This window comes from Xyrauchen texanus, chromosome 49 (genome assembly GCF_025860055.1).
Source record: "Xyrauchen texanus isolate HMW12.3.18 chromosome 49, RBS_HiC_50CHRs, whole genome shotgun sequence".
NCBI lineage: Eukaryota > Metazoa > Chordata > Actinopteri > Cypriniformes > Catostomidae > Xyrauchen > Xyrauchen texanus.
The window spans coordinates 6,855,195-6,868,291 of record NC_068324.1 but is presented as its reverse complement, the minus strand read 5'-3'; the positions used below and the strand labels follow the sequence as shown (position 1 = coordinate 6,868,291).

The 13,097-nt window shown below is 39.0% G+C and overlaps 1 protein-coding gene across 1 annotated transcript in view; it reads left to right on the top strand.

Annotated features, from left to right (window-relative positions):
• LOC127640236 (low-density lipoprotein receptor-related protein 5-like) overlaps nucleotides 1-13,097 on the top strand; it is a 66,032-nt gene that overhangs the window by 28,221 nt on the left and 24,714 nt on the right. The window contains exons 6-8 of the mRNA XM_052122688.1: nucleotides 2,802-2,933; nucleotides 6,644-7,040; nucleotides 7,224-7,395. Coding sequence (XP_051978648.1) covers nucleotides 2,802-2,933; nucleotides 6,644-7,040; nucleotides 7,224-7,395 — 701 coding nt within the window. The remainder of the gene's footprint in view (nucleotides 1-2,801; nucleotides 2,934-6,643; nucleotides 7,041-7,223; nucleotides 7,396-13,097) is intronic.

Here is a 13,097-nt window from a genome sequence, read left to right as displayed (position 1 = left end):
CCCCAAAAAAATAGACAGTTCTGTCATGATTAACTCCCCCTCTTGTCGTTCCAAATTACCGTTATGACATCAAACCTGGCACAATGTGTCTTGACGCACTATATTGGGTTCTCATATGAGCGCGGATGTATTGTAAGTGGTGCGTGAAAGACTGCCCCATTCTCAAATCTTATTCACTCTCACACATTAAAAAAATGACAAAAACTGAGAGCCACTGATTTAGGTGTGTACTATTTTGGAATGATTTCTTCATTATTCAGCAAATAACAAATTCAAATTCCTCACACAAATTTATCGTATGGCTTCAGAAGGCTTGGAATATTGCACACAAGTTGTATGTGATGTGAAGGATGTGAGGATGATTAAATGGTAACAGAATTATCATTTTTGGCTGAACTATTCCTTGCAAATTTGCAGGATGTGTACAAAAAAAATTATTCTTACAATTTTATGGATTCCAATGTTTTACCAAAGTTTTTGTTCGCTATAAATTTGTGGAGAAACAAATAATGCTGCTCTGGCTGAACAATTATCACCTGGGTACAACATATTATGCAACAGATTGTTCTTTTAACCCTCACAGCATTCTGTACATTTGTGTGAATTTAAATATGCCATTTGCTCTGACTAAGCTTTTTTCTCGAGTTTTTGTTTTATGAGGTGTTTAAAAGAGCAAATGCAATTTGGTGTAGAGGCATTTGTTCTGTTTCCCCCAGAGGACCAAGTTCTTCTCGCACAAGGTCGAGATACAATTCCATTGTTCACATTCCATGTTTAATTTTTTGGATTCTTTCAGGACTCACTGTACTGTCTCTTTGTTCAAGCTGAGGCCTTGAAGCAATGAAGCAATCCTGGGAGAATAGTTCACAAGGAATTACATTTTTCAAGTGTCCAGCATTCCACTCTGAACAAATAAACACTGCTCCTCAGTGGAGACAGGGAACAGTCCCAGCACGAACCAACCCCCACTTTAGTCTGTGTGTGGGTGTGTATGTTTGTGAGGATGTGGGTGTGGGTTACTTTGAAACATTTAATAGCCTGCAAACTCAACTAGGTAAGTGTTTGTTGTGATGGTGGTAAGATAATACAAATTTGAAATTTAAAATTCATCTCAGCCCAGATTTCTACAGCATTCTATTATTTGCTATATATATTTGAATGTCCTTTTTAACTCAACAAAATTCAACTGGTCCTCAATGTTGTTGTAGTAATAACCAGTCAGTAATTGATTGAAATCTCATGAAGCTTATTTCATAAATGGTTAAGTATACCCAAAACTTTAACAGGTCATGATTCATATGGAGTAGGACATGAATGAAAGTTATGATGACATGCAATTCAGGTGAAAACTAACTTTAATTGTACAACCTTTCTTCTGTTGTTTAAATAGTAGAATAATACACTGTAATGTCTTATTTCATTTTGGCATCCAAATCTGCCTATATAGATATTTTGTTTTCTCACATGTCCTTGAACTATGGACTAATCAGACAATGTGCTGTGCAGACAACACATCTGCAAGCAGGATGAAGGTGGGGGTAACTGGTGCTGGGTCAGGGCCGTCTGTGTTTTTCTGACATAGCAGCTGCTTTTGAAGCAAGGCCTTGGCTATGGGGAGCCGAGCGTGACCTGGTGGAAATGGAAAAACCTGTCACAGGAAATAAAAATATTTTCGCTGCCATCTGCTATTGTTCAAGTGTTGCGTTCATGTGTTTTTCCTTTAACCTGTCAACACATAGGTGAGAGTATGATCGTGCCCTTGTGGGCCAAAGTAGTCATATGAGCAAAATCTCAAGGGAAACAAACAATGTAAAAAAATTTGTTTCCAAAAATAACATCATGAAGTGCCCAGGGTTCAATTTGCCCTATTGAGAAAATTTAAAATGTACTGCCCAGAAAACTATTGGGTATTTTGCATTAGAATTTATTTATTGTCCCATGGTCAGTGTTGCTGTAAAACGGTACCTGTCACAAAAACGAGTAATTTCTCATATTTCAGTTTTGGTCCCTTAGAGAAATATTCCACTATCTTAAGTGGACTATTCCACTTATGTGTCACTACGTAAGTTAAAAGACACTTAATGATGCACATCTGTCGTGACAGATGTTTTCTTTTATCGACTGTTTGCTTCGCTTTGTTTTGAATTGCAATTTAAATTCAATTTGATGTAATCTATGTATTATGTTGCAGTTTTAATAAATTTACAAGCCACTTTTTACTGCCATTGTAGTTGGCGAGAGGTATTTTGGGCCTTAAAGGCACAGTTCACCCAAAACGTAAAATTTGGTCATTATTTGCTCCCCTTCAAGTCATTCCAAACCTATATTCCTTTTTCTCTCTCTGGAACACAGAAGGCGATATTAGGCAGGATGTTAGCCTCAATCACCATCCAATTTCATTGTTTTGAAAAAAAAAAAGATGCAATGGCAGTGAATGGAGATTGAGACTAACATATACTGCCTTACATCTCCATTTGCGTTCCACAGAGAAAAAAAAGTCAGATGGGTTTGGAATGACATGAGTGTGAGTAAATGATACTCTAAATAGCACCAGTTGCATTCAGGCCATGGTTATTTATTTACCAGGCTTGAATTTATAATAAAATTCAGTGCCCTGACACATTTAACACATATTGAACTTTCTTTAAAAAAGTTGAGAAGATGATGAAACTTCCACACACTGTTTAAGACACACTGTTAGTTTTCTAGTCATTTTTTAACCATGAGGACCTATCTTTTAAAGTAAAGTGCAATAAACATCACTTTTATAGCTTTCCTCTTTCCCTCTCATTGCTCAACAGTTCAAACTCCATGCAGTGAAGGAAATGGAGGCTGTTCCCACCTGTGTCTTCTCTCCCCCGTTCCACCCTTCTACAGCTGCGCCTGTCCAACTGGAGTTAAACTTAAAGAGGATGGAAAGACCTGTCGGCCAGGTACCAACTGGAACACTTATGTGATGATAAACTCATAAAAGTTACTTAGTTATTCAGATGTAAAAGACTTCTGTATAATGAAATATATTGGCCGGTATAGGCTTAGATCTATAGAGGGATAGATAGAAGATTATATTGACTTGGATGGATGGATCCTTTTCTATGCAATCAATGAAGAGGAGGGACAGTTAGCGTTGTGTGTTTTATTATGGTGTAAAATTAGATTTTTATTAACTTTGGCCATAAGCTGGTTTTGTTGTATTGCCATACACTGCCTATAAAACATTTGCATGCCTCTCTATGCAAAAACCATGACAGAGACTAATGTTTGACAGATTGCGGTTCCTTTGAGTTCATAATTTAGCCAAATCATTCTCTTGAAATTCAGCCATGATGAATCATAACCTTCTTCCAACATCTGACACATTCCCTCTTTTTTTCTGACTCTCACATGAGAGAAATAGCTAGCAGACCTTTGGAGTCTGGCTTGCTTTTGAAAGGTCAACATTTTGGGGCAAAGCATGTCAAACCAAAGTTTGTCTATTTAGGTCCAGATCTGTCTTTCAGAGGGAAACCTGCTTGTTTTAATTGCCAGGGTTGAAAAGCATTCCCTCATCTCCATACTCCTTCAGCATACCCATTTTGCTCCTTGTAGAGTATTGGTCCCCACTCTTGGAAATATAAGTGAATTTTAAAGGAATAGTTCTGTAATTCAAACCCGAATGACTTTTTTTCCTCCATGGAACACAAAATGTGATTTTTTTAAAAGGGGATTTATTAGGTTTTATTAGTCATAATTACAGTGAATGGAGACTCTGTTCTGTCAAGCTTGAAAAAGGACCATAAAATCCACAGTGAAAGTAATCAGATTTGTGTGATGAACAGTCTGTATTCTCAAATCAAATCAAAATGGCTATATGTTATAGCGAGGCCTCATAGTCTTAACTTAAGTATTTGTAACCTAGGACTTTTTCTAAATCTTAAAAGTCATGGAAATTACTATATTGAATATACTGTACATTTGTCTACTTATACTCTGTTGTAAAATATGTAATCGACTAGACGTTGCTCTAGAGTAAAACTTCCTTACAAACCACAGTGATGTCTTATTTGTGAGTGAATCATTCTTTTGAGTCAGTTCTGTTCAATTAATTGGTGAGTCAGTGAGTCAAACCCTTTCACTAATTTATCAAAATAATTAAAAAGCTAATTGGTCCATTTGAATGATTTTGAATAATATTAAAATATTTTAATTAAAAGACTAAAATGTAGTAAATTAAATTAAGATCAGTGGTAAAAATTAAATAAAATGTTTTGGAAACCCTGCAAATTGTCAAAACTTTGTAGTAAAATAAATTAAGATCAATGGTAAAATAAAAAAAGAAATTGAGGAAATCTTGTAAATTGTCATTAATCTGTAGAAAAATGAATGAAGATCAATGGTAAAATTCACCTAAAAAATTATAGGAACCCTAAAGTATAGTAAAATTAATTAAGGACAACAGTGAGATAATAAAACGGCATTGAACGATACAAATTTACTTTTACCAAAGACTTTCTTTCACAAAGCTAAATAAATGCATTTCACTTATTTAAACTGAGTGTAATTGTTTTATACCATCTTGCAGACAAAATACATTAAATCTTAAGGGCTACTCTTAAATGAAGCCCCCTGGCTCGGTTGAGTTTTTTCCCCAGCCTTTCCAGAACACAATCGCCTATTGTATCTGTGCACCCAGCCTGTTAACGACAGACTGCTCTTATTAGAAAAAAATACATTCACCCCTTCCCAAGTTGCTCGGCCTTTATACTTGAATTTATAACTCCTTCAAATTTGAGGCAGTGTATTCCCAGGCCACGAAACAATGAGATGTATTCTTTAAGACCCCATTCCAGTGGCATAAGTGAAACATAGCTGTCCAGTGTTGCGTTAGTGAAGGAGAGGGGAAGTCGTCTGCCAGATGAAACATGGAGCATATTCCCAATGACCAGAAGATTAAGCAACCCTCCTGAAAAGTTGACAACCAATCAGAATACTAAAACAAAACCCCATTGTATTGGCCTTTGATTAGGAGCAAGACAAGGGAAGGGAGAATTATGCAAAGGTCAGACAGGGGAACTGATTAACATGAGCAAACATCCACACCTCTCACGCTTGTTTAGGTTGGGTGGCTAAATTGAACACATTTGTTTCAATTTTGTTAAACGTCTGCTCACTTTGATAAAATGTGAGACAGGCTGAAGGACAAATTAAAACCAAATGTAGCAAAGAAAACTCAAGAAACCCTAGATGAGCTGTTTTTTTCTCTATTATTGGTGTCAGTGTTGATGGATGTCACTACTTATTGGATGCCGTGGACTGCAGCTGGTGTTGTGGGTACTGAAGCGTGCTCTGTTACAAAGGGAGATTAAATAAGGACAAGGTTGGACCTAATTGCTTCCACAGATTGGGTCTAGACAGATTCTACAGTTGGTATTTAGACCTGGCATGTGGTTGTTGTAATGGAGCAATGCGATCTTGCAATTCATGCTACTAAATGCTACTGTCAGACTCAAATTAGTTTAAGCTGAATTTATGCATTATGTGCTGTAATGGTATTAAAGTGAAAGTTTATGAATGAACATTCTGTAATCATCATATGCTCACCCTCATTGTTTGTCATTCCAAACCTGTATGACTTTCATTCGTCCATGAATCACAAAGGAGTATTTTTGAAGAATGTTCTCTCTGCTTTCTTCTATACAATGAAAATGAATGTGGATCAAAGGCTGTTAAATGTTTTTGCTTATTAAAATAGTTCTACACATAAAGAGATGAAGAGCTTGCGCATCGCGACTGCCTGGTCAGAGTCCTGCGTGCAACAACGTGCAAAACGTTTTTGGATTAAATCCAAGAATGTTCATAATAGAGAAAAACAGTCTAAAATAACAAAACAGAAGATTAACATCTTCGATGTGAAGCACCACACCAGCAAACAAACTTCCAGTATCCAGGATGATGGTTGTCTGTATAGAGTTCAAAACCACAAGTACTACTGGAACTGAAGGGATGAGTAAGAGCCAGCTAAAATCTTACTGAGTAAACCTTAAAGCTTCAAAAAGGACAAAAAGCACCATAAAGCATAATGAAAGTGACCAAACAACATCTCCACAATATTCCAAGTCTGAAGCCATAGGATAGCTTGGTGTGAGGAACAGACTGAAATTTAAGACATAACTAAAAATCTTGGTTGTTAGGCGTTGTTAACATTTACTTTCATTATATGGTATAGAGCAGCTTGGATTGCCCCTTTTGTGAAGAAAGAATGTTATGCTGGTTATGAAAGATATAAGGTGAGTAAATGTTGGCAGAATTTGTATTTTTGGGTGAACTATCCCTTTAATCACATCTTTGTAGACACTTCAAGTCCTAATTGGAGTGGACAATATAGGTGAACGGTCACAGCGTTTGTGGATCTTCTGCATTGTCTCCACTAATTCATCTGTCATAATAATAGAATAAACAATGAGAGCAAATGACAGCAATGATATTCAACGCCATATGAAAAAAAGCCTAACCCTAAAATAAAAACTGTCATCATTTACTCACCCTCAAAACAAAAGGAAATGTAAGGCAGAATATTAACCCACGTGTCGTTTTACCGTACAATGATTGTGAATGGTGACTGATTTTGTCAGTGGACGTACTAACCCATTAATCTCATTCTCAGGGGCGGAACAGGTTCTTTTACTTGCTCGTCGCACCGACCTCCGCCGGATCTCTCTGGACTTGCCCGACTTCACGGATATCGTCCTACAAGTCAGTGACATTCGCCATGCAATCGCCATCGACTACGACCCGGTGGAAGGCTACGTCTACTGGACAGACGATGAGGTCAAGGCCATCCGCTGCGCTCGTATCGATGGCAGCGATGCCCAGACGCTTGTCACCAACGAGGTCAACCATCCCGATGGAATTGCTGTGGATTGGGTGGCACGCAACCTCTACTGGACGGACACGGGCACTGATCGCATCGAGGTGACCAGACTAAATGGTACTTCTCGGCGTGTCCTCATATCAGAGAACCTGGATGAACCGAGAGCCATTGTGTTGGATCCCGTGAATGGGTGCGTGCATTTACGCGTTTCAAACGTAAATTTTGCAGTGTTTATTTTGTACATAGTGAATAACTGACTCTTTTGAACTAGAGCTTGAAACTAAAATCCTTATCAAAAATACCTATAGATCTTACTTATTTAAAATGAAAGACATTTAAAGTCATTTTTGGATTATCTCATTCTATTATGCAGGTACATGTACTGGACAGACTGGGGGGAGATTCCCAAAATTGAACGAGCAAACCTGGACGGCACAGACCGCGTTGTTCTGTTGAACACCTCCCTTGGCTGGCCCAACGGTTTAGCCATTGACTGTGTTGCAGGAAAGCTTTACTGGGGCGACGCCAAAACGGATAAAATTGAGGTAGGTCAGACCTCAAGTTTTGCTTCAGGGGAAAGGCTAAATTTGATGCTTTCTCATTTGATTTCCCTTCTCTACAAAACACTGACCTAACTACAGTATACAGTATTGTGCAAAAGTTTTAAGCACTTGGGGAAAATGTTGCATAGTGAGGATGTCTTAAAAAACAATGCCATAAATAGTTTTCATTTATCAATTAACATCATACAGTGATGTTAAGTCCAGTAAACATAAAAAAGCTAAATCAATATTTGGTGTGACCACCTTTGCCTTCAAAACAGCACCAGTTTTCCTAGGTACACCTGGACACAGTTTTTCTTGGTTGTTGGCAGATAGGATGATTCATGCTTCTTGGAGAATTTGCCACAGTTCTTCTATCTATTTCGGCTGTCTCAATTGCTTCTGTTTCTTCTTGTAATCCCAATCTGACTCAATATTTTGTGTGGGGGGGGGGGCTCTGAGGGGACCATGCCATCTATTGCAGGGCTCCCTGTTATTCTTTTCTATTTAGATTTGAGTCTAAAATGTATATTTCCTGTTGACACACTAAACTGATAATATAAATAACCACCTTAAGACAAATGTTTGTGTGAAGCAACGTATGTGCCTAAGTACAGTACTGTATATACATAACTATAAACTTCACTGTAGAGTAACATTGTAGATGTGCTGCTCTTAAAGCCTCAACATTGAGGTCTTGGTCTCCTTTGAGACTAATTGAGACTCAGTTGAGGCTTTGGTGCTGATATAAATATATAAATGTAGCAAGAGCAATTCCTTTTCAATGTCCAGCCTAATATGTTTTCATTTGAAAATGCCTTTGCTATGTTTAGACCTCTCATTCGCACCCGAATTACATTTTCCTCGACCAGAAACTAAGATGTTTGGAACCTGCTCTTGTACCGCGTACTTCATAAAAGGAAGACATTAGGAAACTGAAAACCTTTCAACCGAAAACATACACGTTTGGATATTTCCTCAGTGCCTGTGGTGGATATTTTCCATTGAGACAGATTTATCAAGCCATTGCTTTATGTGAAATGCTCAGAAATCTTAGACTGTTTGTGTAATATCTTGGAGGGAAAAAAAGCGACACCAGACATCCGCTCAGTTCCCATAGTTTTTGTGTTTTTGTTCTGAAACCCAACTATTGTGAAACCTCAAGGATATTTTGAAAGATTTCCTGCAGAATGTTTCATGTTTAGGTGGGTTATTTTCTTTTTTAGGATTTTAATACAAGCCTCAGACCAAATTTCTGGATTTATTCTAACATTATTTCTCCATCTTGTGTTTTTTTGTTTTGTGTTTTGGTCTCAGTGTCTGATGTGGCACTGATGTTTGGGGCATCTTCATGTTTTGGCATTGTGTAATTAGTCCGCTACCTGTAGGCACAGGTCCCTGGGTGTCATAATACAGAGATAGCTATTTTTCATCCAGTCATGCTCCAAGTCTGTCCTATAAACACAAAGAAAGCTAAGGAAACATCCCTCTTTTATTTTCTCACTCTCTTGTTTTCTTTTCTTCTCTTGCTGGCTTTCAACAACCATTTCCATCTTTGATCTCTTGAGTTTGAGTGTCAGAACAGTGATACTAAACCCAAGAAGAGAAATTACTACATTTACTGCTTTTTGCCCCTACATTTTAAATATCTGGGGCATTTTGGTCAATTGTAGCTACATTTTGCCCTGATCCCTGGCTAATTTATGAGCCTTGAGAATATTTTTCTATAATTTGACCAATCTTCTGTTGATATGGAAATACTCTAGTGTGCTACTTTGTAGAGAATAGTGTGGCAGGTTTAGGTAAGAGCTCTCGAACTGCGCAGATTTAAAGGGTAGGTATTATTTATTGATGTGGAGAACCCCCCAGCCAGTCTACAGCTTTGGACTGTTTACTGGTTGCTAACAGTCACAGCCAGCAAAGCTTTCTGGAAAATGCCATCCCAACTAAACTTTTGTTACCTGGAGATTTTTTTTTTTGCTTGCCCGGTCCCCTGCTGTGCCGCTTAAAGAGTAGGACCATGTTGCAGCGGGGGCGTGGTCAAGCACCCGTCCGGGAGAGAAAAGCGGTAAGGGCGCTCACACCTGAGCTAAATTATGTCTAACACCTGTCTCTAATTGCAGTAGCTTGAGGGGAGCGGCATAAAAAGCAGCAGCAACAGAGCACAGGGGAGAGCCCGACATGAAGGCCAAGAAGCTAGTGTGTTGTAGTAGTGTGTGAATTAGTGTGTGAATTAAAAACAACCTTACCTGAATCCTGTTGCTGTTTCCGTCCCTTCCTCAGTGGAAACTCGTTACAGACCACTATAACAGGCAGGTCAAGGGTGAACAGCAGGGTAAGGCCAGCCTAAAACCATCACAACCCAGCGCAAGTCTCTGTTTGTGTGCACCCTGCTTTATTCTCTTTAAAATGCAAGATGTGGTTCTGTGGGTGTCAAAGGAATGAGTGAGGTGATGTTTTCCTGTGTTATAGCTGGCCTGAATTTGTTGAGGATTTGGGCACTCCTGCTGACAGATCGAGCCACCCATTGTAACCCATGTACAACTCCTTCTAGAACAATCCTCCCACAAAATTACAAATTGAAGACTTAGTGACTGCTGGTACTCTCTTTACAGCTATACTTACTTTGGAAAAACTGCATTTACTTTCAGGTGATTGTATCATCAAAACACGGTATAATTAAGGGACTGCATTGTCTCATTCTCCACAGGAAGGAATCAAATCAGTTTAGCCATCAACTATTTCTAGGAATCAATGTATAGAAGGATTTGATAGACTCTTAGAGAGAGGAAATGGTCATTTAGCATCACCCAGGAGCATTTTATTTTTCAGATGTCACTCTTTCATACCTCTGGAGACTTCTCAGCTATGTTTAATTGAAATAATGTTTTCTCAGATGTATGCAGACTTTGGTACCTTGGAAACTCTAAGGCTAAACACAGTTTGAGACATTGTCGAGATCTATTCTGAATCTCTAGAGGAAAGGTCTTTTTCTGATGAAGCAGAAGTCTCCATTTGCCTTCCATTTAATCTCATCGCTGTCTAGGAGAAACGATTGAGATGTTAAAGAGATCCCTTTTGTGGTTGCTCTTTCCAGTGGGCACAAGTTTTGTTTCATTTAAATATCAACTTTGTTACAGATGTTTCAGTGAAATTCCTTAGGAGAAATAAAAATAGACAAAAATGGGACAATTGTTGAAAGTAAAAGTATAGAGCTATAAAATGAGTATAGATAGCACAGCTCAGATAATTTGGTCTTTTGAAAATTTTGATGAGAAACGTTTGAGTTTTCGGACTTTTTATAGCTTGATGGAGATTTCAATATTTCAACATTTCTCATCAAAACCTTTTAAGCCTGAAAGGGGATTTGGGACGCACTCTCTCTTCTTCTTTTCCGACATACAGCCCAGCTGAGGAGAGGAAAGCCCTATGGTCATGTGTTCAGAGCTGACCCCCTGCCTACTCCAGCACAAAAGATGGACAGAATAGAGAGGCGAAACCTTTCGGAGGTCCTTCTTCATCCCCGCACCCACCCCAGCTCTTCACCAGATAGCACTTTTGGGTTGCTGCGCCGCATTCCCCAGGCTCCCAGCAGCTGACAAGTGTGTTCTGTACTCCTTTTTTTACAAGGGTTCTTCAGATTCACCTTAATGGAGGCGGAGGCCATTCTTTAGCTGGCCCACTTACCCTCTGAATAGAAGAAAAGCCCTTGAAGTGCTAATCACCCAGAGTTTGCGGCACAGTCCCGCCGCCATTAGTAATTTCTCATTAAAGATTTTCTGTTTTTAATGCATACCAATGCACGCTTACCTCATTTCAGCTGCCTTTTTTTGTTTTGAAAGGGTTGATTTGGACTGGCTCCGGACAGAGAGCATTTACATGTTACTGTTTGCCTTTTCTTTTTCACCCTCCTGGTCCCTTTTTGGGCGATGGATGGGTGGGCTGCTTTTTTCGGAGATGAAAACAACATTATGTTTTAAATGAGGAGTTTTGAAAAGTGCCTTCTGGCATTTGGAATGCGTCTGCTTACTGCCTGAATGGTTATAAATAGAGGGAATGAAGGCTTCTGGGCCGTCCTCCTGCCCACCCTCCCTCCCTCTTGCCTTCTTGCTTTTTTCTCATTTTACACGGTTGGTGATAGGCCTTGTCTGAAAAGGCTCTTTTTATACCTTCCTCCTTGAAAAGTTGAATTGCATTTGGGGCTGAGGACAATTCCATTGTTAATTTTTCATGTTTGTGAAAGGACCAGAAAGAGGTGCTTTCTTTATGATGATGGGAGTATGTAGCAATTCATTTGTGAAAAAAATGCTTCTTCCAGCCTGTTTTTGAGACTTGATTTGAACTTTGATTTGTCTCTTGACATATTTTAAAGGCTATTTAGTGCAAGTCTAGGGCTGAGTTCTGAATTACATACTACCATACTACTCGTATAATTTTTTACATTGACTCATATGGCAGAAAAGTAGTTAGATTAGTATGGCTAGTTTACCATTCCAAACTCAAACCATTATGTTTGCTTGCAATGACACATATGGCCACAAAAACATGTTTTATCCCCAAGCAAGGCCACTGCATTTTGTCTGACTGCACACTAAGGCAACCAGGGACCTTAGAATTTGCGGTTAACCACCTGAAATGTCCTCACCTTCACGATACGGATTCCAGCTGGCTTTTCAGGTTTGCGGCCTGTTCTCTTTAAGGTGCGACTGAAAGATCGCACTTTTGAATGTGTGCCAAAAACATCCCCTTTCATCTCAGGTTCCGCACGCCTGAAAGGAGTCTTGATTTTTGGCGCTTGCACTGGAAGGTTTTTTAGTTAAACAGAAAGTGAACTGTGCGCTTTCATTTCTGTCTCTCCGCATGTTTTCTCCTCTTTTCCGAGTAGTTGAGCGCACCCCCCTCCCCTTTGAACCCTTTAGAAGTCGCCGCAGACCCCCTTAATTCACCCCCTCGATGTAGAGATGCTTAAGATAACTCGTTTGACTGATGTGCCGTCCTCGGTGTAGAAAGTCCCCTGCTTTGTGGGGCAATTATGTAGATTCTGCTTTCACAGAGCCTTTTGTGACCCTGATTGCAAAGTGCCATGGGTGCCCTCTGGGTTCCCATAAAGACAAATATGTAGAACAGAGTGAGGCAGAACTTGTGCAGAACAGGAGGGCTTTTTTTTCCAGAGTTGCTTCAAGCATAGGGTTGAGCATATTTAAGGGCCACGGTTTGTATACTGTTTTGAAGAAGTCATAGGGTTGTTTTTCAAAACTTGTTGACTAGTCACGACTAGTTGACAAGTCATCCAACAACTGACTACTTAATTAGGAATACAAGTTTATTTTTTGTTTCAAATATATTTTTCTAGTTTTGTATTTGTTAGCGCCGTCACATTATATTGCATGTTGAAGTCGGTATTTAGTTGTTAAACAGCACTGTGAAACATCCCCCTATAACACCACTCGCTCTAGCCATCCAATTCCAGGTAAACATCTTTAGCTGTTGCTTTGCATGTTGCACCATAAGTGTAAATTTTTTAAGACTGCATATTAAGATAAAAATAGTCCAACTTTTAAAAAAGGTGTCCTATGACCCTTGCTTTCTGTTCCGTTGTGCTCCGTTTAGCTGTTTTTGAACGCAACATGTGTAATTTAATACCCCCTTCAGATCGATTAGTTGATGAATCATTCAGGCAATTTGACCATCCAGTTTGTTTGCAC